Source organism: Homalodisca vitripennis, chromosome 2, assembly GCF_021130785.1.
Source record: "Homalodisca vitripennis isolate AUS2020 chromosome 2, UT_GWSS_2.1, whole genome shotgun sequence".
Classification (NCBI taxonomy): domain Eukaryota; kingdom Metazoa; phylum Arthropoda; class Insecta; order Hemiptera; family Cicadellidae; genus Homalodisca; species Homalodisca vitripennis.
In genome coordinates this window covers 225,346,168-225,362,694 of record NC_060208.1, presented here as the reverse complement: position 1 = coordinate 225,362,694, position 16,527 = coordinate 225,346,168, and the positions used below count along the sequence as shown (strand labels likewise).

Here is a 16,527-nt window from a genome sequence, read left to right as displayed (position 1 = left end):
GATTCAAGGTCAACCTGGAAACATGATATCGGTAATTATCACATAACATGGGTAACTGAATCCCACACAATTTACAGAGGCATGATGCCTTGCCTCTGAACCACGAATTACAGGTTTCTAGTACAGTTAAGAAAAATTACATAAACTGTAAACAATAAACAACTATTTCAATAGCACTGCTTCAATCATGGAACTGTATTACAATATTTTCAGTAATACTTGCATTAATACACTAGTTTTTAAATAAACAAATATTAGCCTGTTTTTTAGAAACTTATGATGAATGTGTTTTTCTTTTAAGAAACATATCTTCATCAATGAAAAAATAAAGAGATTGGCTGCAGTGCCATATTTAGTTGCTCTGCAAATCTATCAGTTTCCCAGTAGCCCAACTTGATTCACAATGTCATTTGTAGACTTGTTTGTCTCCTTCCAATGGTACTAGTCCTCTATTCTCCAAGCCCATAACAATTTGTGGTAAATTGATTGGGGGGTTACTGAGATAGATGCAAGATTTTAATACTAACCAGTATAAAATACTTTCTACACTATGAGTATGTTAGTTAACACATTCTATACAAGATACTGCATAGATAACAATGTAAGACACTTTTTTAATAGTGAACTTAGTGTAAACCCATGTTTTAACTCTTATAAAAATTTGACTTATATCACAAGGAATTTTAAAATATTTTTACGTATTCAGCTGACCGAAAAAGCAGAAGAATCAGCGGAACATATATGGCTAAGCTGTACTGTCATATCTAAAAGTAGGAAAAACTTCCTAGGGGCGTATCTTTTCAGCCTCAAGAATATCAGAGAACAGGAGCCCTCAAATTTGATTGGCTTCTGTAAAAGTCTCAGATTTTGAGGGCGTAAACATATGTAAGGGAGGTGCAAAGGTCCTTTAGGACTACGTTTGGGGACTACAGTGTTTTTCTCTTGATAAAAAAGAAAAAAAATATATATATATATATAATTAATTTGACCCAGAAATACTTCTATAAGCACAAAACCTGATATGAGAATCAGTTCCTTAACCTCTGACCAACTTAACCATAAACACTGTGTTGTAGATCTGATTTATTGATGAATGAATATAGGCCTAGCCAAACGTTGGTGGTGCCCTCTGATGTAGAGCTGATCGGTGAAGTAATAATTTGAAACCCTTGTTGGTTAAGCTATTTTGTAATAGATCTCGTAGTATGGATGTAGGTTAATGGTGGAGGTTACCTTGCCCAAGGTTGGTTGAGTAGTATCAGTTCAACTGATAAGACTAAAAACTGTTGAAAACATATAATAACAAAAAATGTATTAAAATTTCTAGCTAAATAGTACCTTTGCAAAAGTGTAAGGTCCTTTCTTCTCTGTCCCAACACTGTAGTACCATTCCTTCTCATTGTCTTGCGCCATGGCGTGGCCTGCCTCAATCACGTTGGTCTGGGTCGGCACCACAGCCCTGTAACACACACTCTGTAAAGATTCTCTGACCATTTACCATAAATGAGTTCTTCAGATACGATACTGCTCAAAATTCTGACAGTAAGGCATTTGTCACATAAGTACAGTTGTATTCATACAATTGCAGATCCGGTTTCTCTGTTTTGCATTAACAAGAAAGCAGACACGAGACACATTTAAGAAAAATAAATTACATTAATATTAACCTTTCTGTCAACTTGCCTTTCCTTGGTCGATCTTTAAATTCACTGAACATCAAATGTAACCATCTCCACAGAAGGGTTAACCCATTGCGGATCGTATTGTTTTTGCGCGCGGGCACCAGCAGGCACGAATTAATTTACGGTCAGCGGCCCGAACGAACAGCAATGGTGCGCCACATCGTATCGCTCGCTATTGTATACTAGAATATTCAGCTGTGAAGGTTTCGTTCAGATGGAACAAGGACCTGCTGGGGTATCCGTGATGTAGGAACGATAACACGCGAGTAAGGTTCCGGGGTGGCAGGGATAATGTCTGAATCATAGTCTAAATAAAGCGGCTCGGGCGAAGCGATTACAACATCCGCGCCATAGTCTAGACTAAACCCGCCAATATGTACGTCTGCGTCGTTTAGTTGTGTCACTAACCTCAAAAGTATTATAATAACAACTTAGGAAAACACCCAATCAGAAGCGCTAAAAAGCAGAGAGTAAACTCATATGAATGATTTTTCAACTTCGACATACAACTGCGATCTGTAGGATAGTTATAGAACTTTTGAAAACTCTAAACGTAGACCGTTGTTAAACACTCTTAGTTGACAAGTGAAGACGATCGTCCGATCTATCAGACTTTAATAGAACTATTTGGAGGGAAACTTAAAAGCAGACCGCTTTTGCGACCTGAGCTTGTCATCGTGCTGTTAGGCCCGGCCGCCGCGTGACGAGCCCAGCTCGTCAGTGATCCGCAATGGGTTAAATTCTGGCTGATTTATACCTGTCAGTAATGTCTACAATGGGTACAACACTAATTTTCTTTTTCTTACGTCTGGCAAATCTGACTGTAAGAGAATGTAACTGAGCTGGCTATCCCCTTCTTCCAAGGTGATATGGAGAAAGTGGCCTTTATTCCTCCTCATGGTGGATTTAATACAGGATCTTGGCAGGAGGCGGCCCTCACTCTTGACCTTACCCATCCTGAATATCCTGTCACTTCAGTAGCATGCACAAAGGTCTTTTAGAGCAATAAGAATATCTGTATTGTCATTTAGGCTAACATACGCATTGACAGAGTCATTCAAATTACCACGTCACTAACCTACTTAAATAAATAATATAAAAATACTTAAAGTTATGACAAATAAGTCAATAAATAAAAACAGTTAAACAAATTTTGCTAATAAAATCTCACAAATTTAATTCCTATGAAAAATAAAGACTAAAACAACAATAGAAATATAACAAGTTATACATATACAAACAAAACACAAATTTATTTATTAATAAAACACTGTGTTTAATTATTTATTAATGTAAATAATTAAGCACAGTTGCACAGTATAAAAACTAAATTCTTAATAATTAAAAAATTGATCACAGACATTAGGACAAATTTATTTAAAGATTAAAGAGGATTATTGAGTAACCACTTATAAAAATTTTGTTTAAGTATTTTCACTAAATGTCCACTTATTGATTTTATAAAGATTTGCTCAATCTATGTGGTCATGAATTTAATTTATACATTTGAACAAGTCATTATTCTTCAGAATGAAAGTAATTTAATCAAATATATATATGAATTGATGATGATGATGATTTGTACTTCTAATTGAGTACAAAAAGATGTTCAGTGAGGTTTTGTTTCAGATTTTTATTGTTTGAAGAATCAAAATTTCATCAGTCTGGAACAGTTGCCAAAAGAAATTAAACTTTATTGAAAATCTGATTAAAAATAAGCTTACATTATACATGAGATTACGTCTTTAGCTTCTTGTCCTAAATGAACAAAAAATGTACAACCACAGGAATAAAGAAGTCCACTGACCTGGATGTGTGAAGGTGGGCTAGAGTAACCAGATCCAGCAGAGTCTGTACACCGTGAGCGTCCAGCAGAGTCTTCACGTTCTGCTTGTTAAGGATCAGTTTTTCGATGAACAGCACCAACCTGTCTCTCTCCATGCGGTCAGCACACTGCAGACACAACAGCTCACTAATACTCTACTTCAACTTCACAAACTTATGAATGGATGTGTATGTTTTAACAATTAAATTACAATATTAACACGTTCATCCCTTGTAAAAACAACCGTTCAGTAGCTATGTCGGAAATGTTTATGTATTTGGTAATATTAGTCAATATTGACAGAGTTTAAGAATTGAACGTATGTTGAGCAGCTGTCGAATAACACAATGTAAATAAAATGCGTTGAAAAATACTACTTTAATCGGTTATGAAAACCCAAACAGTCATATCAATGGACTGAACTATGATGTTCCGTTAGCAGTTAAATATATGATTAGCTAATGTAAAACCTCTTTATCTTTGTTATTTTTGTTTTTTTTTTTAGAAAACTCATATTTTTGGAAACAATAGTTGTGTAGAATGCTGTTGTGGCAGAATAGGCTAAGAACAGGTCAGGATTTTGGACCATGAGGTTGTGTCTGCAACCACTGATATATTTACAGAAGGTTTCAAACAAAACAACTTCCTGTCTTTATTATAACGCTTGTATTATAATCTATACTCTCTTTACTGACCTTGTCCAGCATGGTGACAATGTATCTAGTATCACTGAAGGGTCCAATGTCCTCGTGGTAGTGACCATATACGACTGTCATCACCTGCAGACAGGTGTACTTCATTTCCATCCGGGTGTTGATCAGAAACCGGTGGTAAAGGTTGTTGAAAAACTTTCGTCTGTTGTAACATTACATCTAGTCTAAGTCACACCACAAGAATTATAAGTGAGGTTTAGATCCTGTGTTAGTTTGCAAGACAAGAATTAAATATTCAGATATTTGAAAAAAATAAGTTTGAATATAGGGTTGATTAAAAATCGGGGGGACATCCAGATAACATTTTAGTGTGATGGGGTAGAAAAAGTAAACACATAATGCGTTCATTAGGTATAAAAATACTTTTTTTATGAAAGGCTCAATGTGCACACTTGCCCAAAAATTGTAAATTTTTTACACCTGAATTTGTTAATTCACCCCTTATTTAAACCTTTATTTATTTAAATTATTATAAATAAACCTTATATATTTAACCCTTTGACCCCCCAAGCAAATAACCAGCATCCATGATGTGTTGGCCACTGCCTTACAAATATCTTGAGTTATCAGAACTTGTATACTATATTAAGAAATGAAACAGGCCAAAGAAATTTATTATATTATAACAAATCAAATCAAAAAAATCTTTATTTATCAGATATATACACTAAGTATACAATTGAATAGTGTCCAAAGACACACAGTCTGTACATCTTAAAACTACTAATACAAGTACATCTAAATCTACGAGGAGGTGGGAAAGTACTCCTCCAAAGAATACAATGCCTTGTTTATCAAAAAACATTTAACTGTGTTTTTGAATATTCTCAGATTAGTTAAATTTTTTATACTAGTGGGTAGATGTTTAAAAAATTTCAGCCCCATGTATGATAGTTTTTTCTCATAATACTTTAAATTGTGATGAGTTGTTACAATGTATTTTTTATTTCTGGTGTTGTATGGATGAGGTTCAAGATTTAATTCATTAGTTATTTGATTATTTTTTTGCAATTAGAATCGTGTCAAAAATATATTGGCCATATATTGTTAGAATTTGTAATTCTTTAAATTTCTCCTTTACTGTTTCATTGTAATCTAGTCTCAATATAATTCTAATTGCCCTTTTTTGCAGTTTAAGAATTTTATCCATATTTGTTTTTGTCGTTGCACCAAAGAGACATATTCCAAAAGATAAATGAGAGTGGAAATTTGCAAAATATATATTTCTTAGTGTTTTTTGGTTACAAAAAAACGACATCCTATAAAGAGAAAATATCCCCGAGCTTAATTTTGATAATATTTTATCCACATGTTTGTCCCAGCTTAAATGTTGATCTATTGTTAGGCCGAGAAATTTTTTGCTTTTTTTACTCTCAATTTCTTCTGAGTTGTACGTAATTAATGGTTCGGATATCTGTATGTTGTTGTGTGTTTTAAATCTCACAAAGTTAGTTTTTTGAGCATTTAACATTAAGTTGTGCTGCTTAAAGAAAGTTCCAATATTTTCTAATTCAATGAAACTTATTATCTCAACCTGTTCAACAGTATTGGCTGCTACTTTAAGATTTGAGTCATCTGCATAAAGACACAGATTATTTTGGGGTGCACGCGTGAGTGCGCTCCCTACATCATTTATATAGCATAGGAACAGAAGAGGGCCCAAAATCGATCCCTGAGGGACACCATATCTAACAGCCCAATTCCTCCCCAAAAACAATGGCATCAGTTTCATCAAAATTTAATAGAAAATAATTTTTTAATAAGCAAAATGGTCACAAGCCTATATATAGGCTCTGTGTTTAATGCTCATGCAGAGCTTGGCTTTATATAGGCTCTTGGTGGTCAATTCAATTCTGTCCAAAGCCTAAATATAGGCTTCTGGCGGTGAGAGGGTTAATGTGTTATATTTTAATTTATTATGTTTAATTTAATATTTTAATTTAGGCTAAAATGGTGTCACATTAATCAGTGCACAAATTGTGTACTAAATCAATAAAGGAATATTGAATTGAATTGAATTAAGATATGCTTGATCGTCACTGCAAACCCTTTTGATCACTTTAATCTTACTATCACACACAGCACAGTACTTGACTTAAAGTTTCATGGCTCAACTTAAAACTAAAAAGTAACAAAAATAAGAATATACAAATATGTGATAAATAAAAATTAATAAATTACATGATTTTGTGTTTTAACAAGAAGCAAGAAATTGTTGTCACTTATACCTGCCAAATATCGACCTTACCAACGCAACCTGAAGCGGTATAGAAATTTCTCTATCAAATGTCTGTGTTAATAATACACATAATCCTGTCAAATATTTGTAAAATAGACAATTCTCCTTTATGACAAAATGCTATAGCTTTACGAAAACATTGCAACTGTTTACTCACGCATCTTTGGTGAGCGAGTCGGGTACAGAATTTCTCTCCAGTAGCAAGTTGAGGTAGTAACCGTCAATAGAAACCTCATCACTGAGCGAGTTGTAGAAAACCTCAAACTCACTGTGGTTCCACGCAATTAGAGTGTTCCCTGGTAAGTCTCTGTCGGAAGTGAAAAGACGTACTTCCTTCTCCAAAGCCTCCCGTAATTCTTCTCTCGTCTGAACAATACACAACCGATTATCATGGATGTTGAAAACGGTCACAAAATTTACATTACAATTTAGTTTGCAAATAACACCAGTTAATATTGTTTCTATTCTACGCTATTACATCCTGACTTTCTATGGTATTATATTCTGACCTTATGATTCCAAATGAGGTTGGCCATTTTGTGGTCGTGGTTGAACATGTAATAGAAGAGAGCCCAGTTGGATTCAATCTTCACTCTCTCGCGTCTCTTTCGGAGAACTATAGGTCGGTCTCTTGGTTTATCTTCCTTCTTTTCGATGCCCAGCGTACTGCTCAATGATGTTTTCCCCCAGTGAAGCAGGACATGCTGTGTCAATACCAAATTAGTGTTAAAATCCGACATGAAGTAATAGTAATATTTCTGTATCTAATTCAGGGTAAGCAAAAAAAATATTTTTTTCGAAAATCATTTTATTGTTTTTTCTTGTTCTCTGAAGTATTCTGAACATTTTGATATATAATACAATATATATATATATATATATCTATATGTAAGTCATGTTTATTTACGATATTTGTGGACATTGCACGCACTGATTTTGCCAGCAATCGTGGTGCAAGTACCAAAAGGCAGTTGCGAACCAACAACATTTTTCCCATAAAAAGGCACTACCTGCAGTCGTTATGAAGGAGATTAAACCTATTTTTAATGACCTAGCCAAAGCAGATCTACTAAAAAATGTGTTCATGGGAAAACCCAAAATCCAAATGAGAGCGTGAACAATGTTATTTGGAACCGCATTCCCAAAACTGTCTTTGTAGCTAATAAAACATTGCATTTTGGCATTTATGATGCAATTTCATGTTTTAATGATGGTTTACATTGCCAAATGTGAAACTATGAAAAAATGTAAAATGAAAATAGGCCTAAACACAATTGAAGCTATGAAAAGGTTGGATAAGGACCGAGTATACTTTGTGCAAAAACAAGTGTTAGAGATCACAAAGAAGGCTAGACAAATGAGAAGACATAAAAAAAATGAAAATTGAAGATGTGGAAGTGGATCCTGATGACCCCAGCTATGGTTATGGGATGCATTAAAAGTAAGTTTACGTTAAATTCATGTATTTACCATTAAAACACTGTCTTTCTTGGTGTTTTTTGCGATTTCCGAAACTTACATTTTTAAATACATTTGCACACTTTTCTCAGCATTGGAGAGGTTTAAAGCTCTGAAATTTTTATCACATATAAAACTAACTTAGTTGTATGGTTTAACAAGAGATTTTATCAATATTCATTCTAGAAAAAAAGAAAATATTAAATATTAAGCTAAAAACAATGTTTTTGTTGCAGTTTATAAAAAAATCAAAAAAATAAATTTTTTTAAATATTTTTTAAATTCCTTCTGTTAAATATTGTACAATAGTATAATTATTATTGTGAACAAATTTCATTGGGATATCTGTTATGGTTATTGAGAAATGTGTGCAAATGTTTGGTCAATTTAACATTGTTTAGATAGGCCCTACCCTGTCCCCTTAAAAGAATGAACTGAAACTGCCATAATATAAAGAATAGCTAAATAATATAATTTAGTATGCTAATAAAATTTACATACAATTTTCCAAAGCATTTTTTAAATAACTTAAAACTAGGCCTACATTTATTTGTATTGCCAATTTAATATAAGTGCAAAATTTTACAGGAATTTTATTTGTAAATTATTTCATGAAATGTTTTCTTACTTCTAATTTTGTTCTTTTCTTTTAAAATGTCTGCTTTGAAAAACTATTATTTAAACAACCATTATTAAGAAAATTTTAAATTAAAAAAATATATATCTATTATATTATTTAATGTTGGTTTAGTAATGTCAAATATTATAAATTTCCTTTTTCCAGTAATATAATTTAATAATCTTGTTATAGAAATTATGAGCGAAAATGTTCATAAATTTATAAAATTACAAATTTAACACACATAAACACAATAAAACATAAAATTCAGCACTTATAGAGACAACCATCACTGTGTTTACTTATTGAATTGACAAATTGTTGCTGTTTGTAGAAATGTATAATTTTAATTAAACCAAATAAAAAAATTAATAGAGAATAATATTTGAACTGAGATAGCTACAAGATTCACCTCATAATGTAGCCAAACAAAAAGACTCATTGTTCTGTTCCTTCCTTACCTTACCACTTGTATAAATAACTATTACAAATGTTCTTATATTCTATTGTGTATAGATAACTAGTGCAAATGTTATTATATTCTATCATGTATAAATAACTAGTATAAATGTTACTATATACTCTATTACTTTTTGAGTTTGAATATATTTTGGTTTCACTACAAATGTAAACTATTGAATAGTAATGTTTATCTCATTGAATAATAAATTTGTATTCATTTTATTTATTTAAATATTCATCCACAAATGTAGTACAGTATAGACTTATGTTCCTAATACAAACAAGTAGCCCCAGTAACAAAAGGTGATTTTAACTAAAGCGAAAATATACTTAAAATCACAAGCTATCAAAAAGTTTTATTTAATGGAAAAACATGGTTTCTTATACATTAAACAACTAACCAATTAAATGTATTAAGAGGTTCATTTTCTACATATAATAGCTTAAGATGTTATTTTTTTATTTTACGACTCAAAACATTATTTTATACCTCATGTCCATTTTTAAATTGAAAGTAATTTAGAAACACAGTACATAAAATATGCCTATGAACTTTTTAATAGTATAAAAAGAAAGTATAGGGCACAAACTAGTGATGTGTGGAAGCCATATCCTGAATCTCAAAACCACAAATCTTGAACAAAGACTTAGATTCTAGAAGAGTAGTTTAATGGTATTTAACAATTGAATCTGCGGGGATTCACCATGTCATTGATTTATCACCTGATCGGCAGCACACATGTTACTGATCGTCAAAACGTGTTTTTGTTATACTTTATGTATAAAAAATTGTAGATAGATAACCTAATCAAGAAATTATGGTAGTTTTCTAAGTAATATTGTATTTGCAATTCTATTATATTAATGTTCATTCATCGCTGTAAGTCTGCTGCATCTTTTTGCGGATGCCAGTCGATTGGAAGCAAACAGACAGCTGCACATTGTTTACTTACCTCACAATTTGTGTAGTTGTTCTGGAAATAAATATTTCTGATATATATATATTTTTATATCTCACCATATTTTATTATGGCTAGGCAAAGTTTGAAATTTTTCAACTATTTAAGTTTTATATATGATGCAAATTATGCCCATATTTTTAAGGCATAAATTCCGAAAGCCCAAATTATAATCCAACAAACTAAAATAGAAAATAGGGAATATAACTTAGTTGTTAACATATAGCTATTTCCCTGATCCTCAATTCGTAAGTTCCTTTAATAGAATGGTATTCTTGGATTACTTTTTGTTATCAGACTGTCTCAAAAAGTTTAAAAATTTGAGTAATTGATTATGATTTTATTTGAATCACAAGTAGGCTATAAAAAGCTATTAGGATTCGAAATTTGAGAATTGGGAATCGATTTTTTAGATTCGGAATCAGATCTAAAATTTGAGCATATTGGATTTTTCCGTCACTAGTACAAACCAAATAACATACTCCCAGACAAGATGGAACTACATCCTATAACTAATGTAAGCAGTACTATTGAGTCAAATGACCGACTAATATCGTATGAATCCTACCTCCACATGTTTCTCCAGTATTTTTCTGTGTCTCTCAAGCTTGATGGCTATATTGTTGCGTTGCGTCTTCGCTGCATGATCCAATGCCAGCTTGAGGTTATCACGGATCTGCAGCACATCCTCAGCTTCCCCATCAGGCACCTTGTCCTTGCTCTCCAGGTACTGCAGTAAACCTATGGGCTGTGCAATTACCAATTGAAAGATCGGTATGAGACAATATTACCAAATAATATGTTAGACATCGGCTGGACAACTTACTCACCATACAGCGGTGCAGAAGATCCAAGGCGTCAGGGTTTCCGGTGACCCAGAGCCCCACAAGGTGTCTGCTGAGTTGCCTGTGTGCCAGGTGTCGCTGCTCAGAGCTGTTGGTGAACAGAGCGATGAGCAGGTGCCTCGGGAGTGCCCCCTCACATAGTGCCAGTTCCTGCATCTTGCTGGCCACTGTAGCCTCTCCCTCCTCTACCACCGCCCGCATCACCAGCCCTGCACCCTTCAGTACCGTCAGCGATGTATGCTGTAACAGACAGGTGTTATAATTTTTGAAACTATGAATAAAATTTTAGGGTAAAAACTAACAGGAGTCTACATTTTTCTTTTTGCAGTTGTTATTTCCTTACTAACAATTCAACAAAACATACTTATGAGTATTTTTTAACAAGCTTTGAAGTATAGCTGTGAATAGAAAGGAATGTGTTAGCATTTATTTCAGGACAGAAACAGCAGCCAAGAAAAGACTATGGCCAGAAATTGAAAACATTGAGAAGAGATTGTACAGCAGTTCACATTGACAGAGCATAAAATAAGTTCAAAGCTCTTTGAAAAGGTATTAAATGATGAAGATTAAGGCGAGCTGCAATCCAGACAACAAGGTTCATTGCAATTAATAGTAAACACAATCAAAGAAGCAATATAAAGTAGCAACTGCTTTAACAAACTTATTTATTACAGTGGTACAATAGAACAATACAAAACAATAAACAAATTAACTTCACCTTCCAATTAACCAGAATTTAAAGCAGAGTAGGACTTGGATGGATTTTTCTTCCCACATGTAACCCAAAATTATATGGAAGAAAGGCCATTAGATATTATTAAATCAAAAAAAACCTAATCTGGGCATAGATGAAATACCAAGCTAAAATGATTAAATCTGAAAAAAAAATGATTTGCCTCCCCTCTCTTACTGAATTCCATAAATAAGTCCATTCTAACAAGGAATTTTCCCAGTTAATTTTAAAATTTCAATAATCTATCCAAAATATAAAAAGCGAAGCAGCAGCCAACACTAGGCACCAAACCTATCTCTCTGATTTTAACTATCTCCAAAATTTATGAAAAGATTGTGCTTGTAAATCTGATACATCATGTCAAACATCACCAATCTTTCAACAAGCTAACAACATTGGATTCTAAAAGCAGGACAGTGTAGAAGGGCCTGCACAGTAACCAGACTGTTCCTTGATTTCAGCAAAGCTTTTGACTGTTACAAACCACAGTCCACTTACTTCAAAAGCCGAGGAATATGGGTATAGAAGAACAGAAATATAATACTGGATTCAGAGCAAATTGAGCAATACTAAGCAGCTTGTAGAAATCAACAGCTTCACAAGGCTGCAAACCCTTGATGAAGGTCAATCAGAGTTCAAAGGTTGAACAAAGGGGGTGTGTCTCAGGGATCAGGCGCTAGGCCTAGGCCCAGTCTTGTTGCTCACAATGAACATTGACGACTGGTTACAAGATGGCTCCGTACAGGTATGTATGCGGATGACACCAGTCCTCCCAATAGCATGTACATCAATAGACTAACGCAAATAGAAAACACAAATACAACACTTTACAACCACCCAAAAACAATTTGCTTTACCTCTAATGATTTAGTTTTAAATGTGAAAAAACAGTACAAATGAATAATTTTACTACCAAAACACAGATATCTTGGATCTTGACTACCTGGCTAGGAAGTAATCCCTCACTAAACTTCTTAGGCATCATAGTATGGCAAAATTAAAAACTGGACACCTCATGTTGACTAACTACGGCAAAACATTATTCTCAGGGATTTATGTTATATGCAGAATTACGTAGTTAGTAACAGAAGAAACAGAAAAGACTGGATATTGTGCACGTTTGAATCCCATATACGATTTGGCTTGGCAGTACGGGAGGTTAATACCAAACACCAATCTTGAGAAAACATCAGAAGAGAGCTATCAGATGTCTGCCTGGACTGTAACTCACAAAGAAAGCTGCAGACGAGCCCTCAAACACTTGGAATGAAATCTGTTGTAGCCTGTACATTTCATGATGTGTTCCTTCAAGAAGTTAACTATGCAATACAATTAACAAGGAAATACACAAAAACTTAAATCTGCCATACAAGTCTTCAAAATTGGACAACCATTGAAATAATTTTTTACATCTAAACATTTACGGATGAAGCTTCATACAGTGAAGCACTGTAACTAACAAGCTCCCATAACAAACTTGAAAGCAACAGCATCCCAAACACTTCAAGATAGCAACTGTATCACATATTTTGGGCTACATGGAGAGGACCTTAGAACGTTTTGTTTTTTTTTTTTTTTTTTTTTTTGGCGTGTGGGAGGGATATCTGGGTATACTTTGTTTTTTTTTTTTATGTATTGTTTCTGTTACTTTTTTTTTTTTTTTTTTTTTTTTTTTGTTTTTTTTTTTTATTTTTTTTTTTTGGTTAGGGAGGGAGCAATTGTTTATAGGAGTTATTTTTTTTTTTTTTTTTTTTTTTATTTTTATTTTTTATTTTTTTATTTATATTTTTTATTTTTTTTTTTTTTCTTTGTTTTTTTTTTTTTAGGTTTTTTTTTTTTTTGGAGGGTTGTTTGTTTTTTTTTTTTTTTCTTTTTTTTTTTTTTTTAATGTGGTTTTTTTCTTTTTTTTTTTTTTTTTTTTTTTTCTTTATATTTTCCTTTTTTTTCTTTTTTGTTTTTTCTTTTTTTTTTTTATTTTTTTTTTTTTTTTTTATTTTTATTTTTTTTTTTTTCTTTTTTGTTGGGGGAAGCATTAAAATAAGAATAAAAAAAAAAAATAAATTAAAAAATAATAATTAAATAAAAAATTAATAAATTTAGAAGAATATAAAAAAAAAAATAATAAATATAAAAAATAAAAATAAAATATATAATAATAAAATAATATAACAAAAAAAATAAAAATATAATTAAAAAAATTAAAAAAAAAAAATAAAAATAATAAAAAATAAAGGAAAATGAAGTAGTAAAAGATAATTTAGAATAAAAATAGTCGAATAATAAGGAAGTAACATTTCAATATAATTCTAAGTGTGGATCTCCTGACCTTGAACTTCACAAGGTGGCGGCGATTCTTATAATTAACCAAATGAATAATATTATATTATAAAATCTTGTTGGAAATATTCAATTAATACATGGTATTACACTTACTGTTTTATAAGTTTTTGTTACCTATATAAGAGTGTTATGTCTATCTGTAATAATCTTATTTTCAATCTTAAATTCTTTATCAAATCTTTACTAAAATTGGGTTATTTTTTATCGTTGCTTGTACTCTCTGTGTTTTAATTCTCAAACAGTACAGATTATATATAGTACTCTTGTGTTATGGCCTTATAAAAAAAGGTATATTATTTTGTACAATAAACGAAAAATAGGGGAGTTTTTATACCACACAACACGCTACATTAACTGCTGTGATGAAGTTATATATACTACCATTTCAAGACATAAAAACTCCATTTAATTCATGAGATGTTATGTGGAGAATCAACAGCAAATAAATTTTTACATCTTTTTGGCAGGACAAATGATGAAACATTGTTGCCGAGATAGAATTTGCTTAACATTCATCATAAAATCATTTAGGAGGCATTTCATTAGTTATATTTCTACGAACAACTAGAGCTGGATCAAAAAAAACTATTTTATTAAAATATATGCAAAAACAATGGGAGGTTTTCTTAAATTTATAACAAAATCCTTATCTATTTTTATATAGGAACTGCCTTCCATACATGGTAGACTTACAATGTACCAATATATCAAAAGAACAATTTTAAAAATACTTAAATCCTAGTACTCTGTTATCTCTATTCTAAGCAAATACACATATTTTACCACAAGATGTCAAATCAAAGCTGTATTGACAAAATACTCCAAAACAACAACTTAGAAATAGTCAGCACCTTCTGTTTGAGTGATAATTAATGCAACCTAGTGATTACTGTCCAGAAATAAATGTTATATTCCACGATCAAAAGTTCAAAATATTCCAAAAACTTTTGCTCAACGATGTCTCCTCTGAATGTGTTTAGAGTTTTCCAGTAAGCTTGGAAATGTATAGAGAGCTCTTTCATAAAATCATTGTACGATGACAGTGCTATGGGTCCGATAGTTAGGTCAGAGTAATTGATAAGATACCAGTAGACTAACTTGAATGGAAACAATGGTAATTAAGTCACATTTATATATTTCAACTCACCCTGTATTGAAGAGCTTGGGCGGCACGAAGTACGCTTAACAAAAATTTAGGCTTTAAAAAAGAACTGAAAACAAGGTGACCATGAAATTTTGGACATTTTAGTCACATGCATCATTAAAAGCACTCAAATTATACTACTGATAAATAATTAAAATGTATCCATCTCATCTTACCTGAAATAGTTTAAAGAGTGTACGCCCTTTGTTAGCGACCATTTCCAGTAGCGTGTCAAAGTGTTTACCTTCAGTCGTCTCGCTAAAAGGCACGCACAGAGCAAACGTCAGGAAATCCAGCATGGCTGTTACCACCAAAGTGCCTGTTCCACACTCCTGTAAAGGTACACTGAAATGTTTAATCAAGTCTGCTTTATCAACAAACTAATATTGTCAATAAAGGAAAAAAAAAGATGATTTAACTGGACGTTTGAATCATTCAAAGTTGAGTTTCAATGTAGATTTGGAAATTCCTGAGTCTACATAATTTGTTAGCATTGTACAATGCCACTTTTATTCATTGTACTGCATCCTTTCACTATTGGGCAAAGACCAGTCTTCGAATTATTTTTGAACAGTGATATAATGGCTGAGAACATATTAGCAGTAAACAGCAATATTTTGAGTACTTGAACATCTCTTAGATTACAACTGACTAAGACTTACTTTCTCTACAATGTAGGGACCAGAGGGATAATTTATTCTAGTATCACAAAACCACTCAATATTGTATGTGACTATCCCAGGAGAATCTAGACAAAGTTCAGCCTTTAAATTTTATTAGATGGGAAATAAGATTATTACCAGAACAGGTCAGGTCTTTCACTGACCAATCCATGTTTCATCTAATAGAACAGAATTAATTTACAGTTTCTTAAGGATCTTATCGTTTTGAAAACGTCAATGTCAGTTGCTGCAGTAAAAAAAAAAAAAAAAAACAGAATTTTTTACATTATTGTTTTGAAATAATTTACTAAACATAGCTTGATTATCAGTATTTACAATCATGATTATTATGGTTTTTTTGTGCATTTATAAAAAATGAGTTAAATTGTGATGCAATCAACAACAATCTCCACATCAGTAATGATGTACAAGTTGCCCTTTCCTATTTTATTCACTATTCTCCTTGTTTTCGGCAGTTCCCAGCATCAGCTCCCAATTTTTTTTCAAATAATAATCTTCTTTATCTTTTCTTATATTATCCTTCAACCTATTTCTAAATGATCGTCATATTCTTTAAATTTATAATCATAAGGTCTAGCAATCATTATTCTATAAATATTTTTCCTTATATTAGCTCCTCTGGGCAAATAATCAGTTATCCTAGGTGTTTGTTTACATAAGCTCTTTTTAATTGCAATCTTTTCTCAAAATTTATTTTTTGAATTTAGCATAGTATTAATAAACAAATAAAATGCATTTGATACTGATTTCTCATTGAGGACTTGTGCCCATTGTATATTCATCAATTCTAATTCCAATACTTATCCTTAAAAATTTGTAATCATC

At 32.0% G+C, this 16,527-nt stretch overlaps 1 protein-coding gene across 1 annotated transcript in view; it reads right to left on the bottom strand.

Moving 5' to 3' along the window:
• LOC124355448 (dnaJ homolog subfamily C member 13) overlaps positions 1-16,527 on the bottom strand; it is a 102,402-nt gene that overhangs the window by 49,561 nt on the left and 36,314 nt on the right. The window contains exons 11-18 of the mRNA XM_046806589.1: positions 15,196-15,351; positions 10,788-11,042; positions 10,526-10,705; positions 6,969-7,163; positions 6,617-6,825; positions 4,203-4,362; positions 3,490-3,635; positions 1,339-1,459 (exon numbers count right to left, since the gene is read on the bottom strand). Coding sequence (XP_046662545.1) covers positions 1,339-1,459; positions 3,490-3,635; positions 4,203-4,362; positions 6,617-6,825; positions 6,969-7,163; positions 10,526-10,705; positions 10,788-11,042; positions 15,196-15,351 — 1,422 coding nt within the window. The remainder of the gene's footprint in view (positions 1-1,338; positions 1,460-3,489; positions 3,636-4,202; positions 4,363-6,616; positions 6,826-6,968; positions 7,164-10,525; positions 10,706-10,787; positions 11,043-15,195; positions 15,352-16,527) is intronic.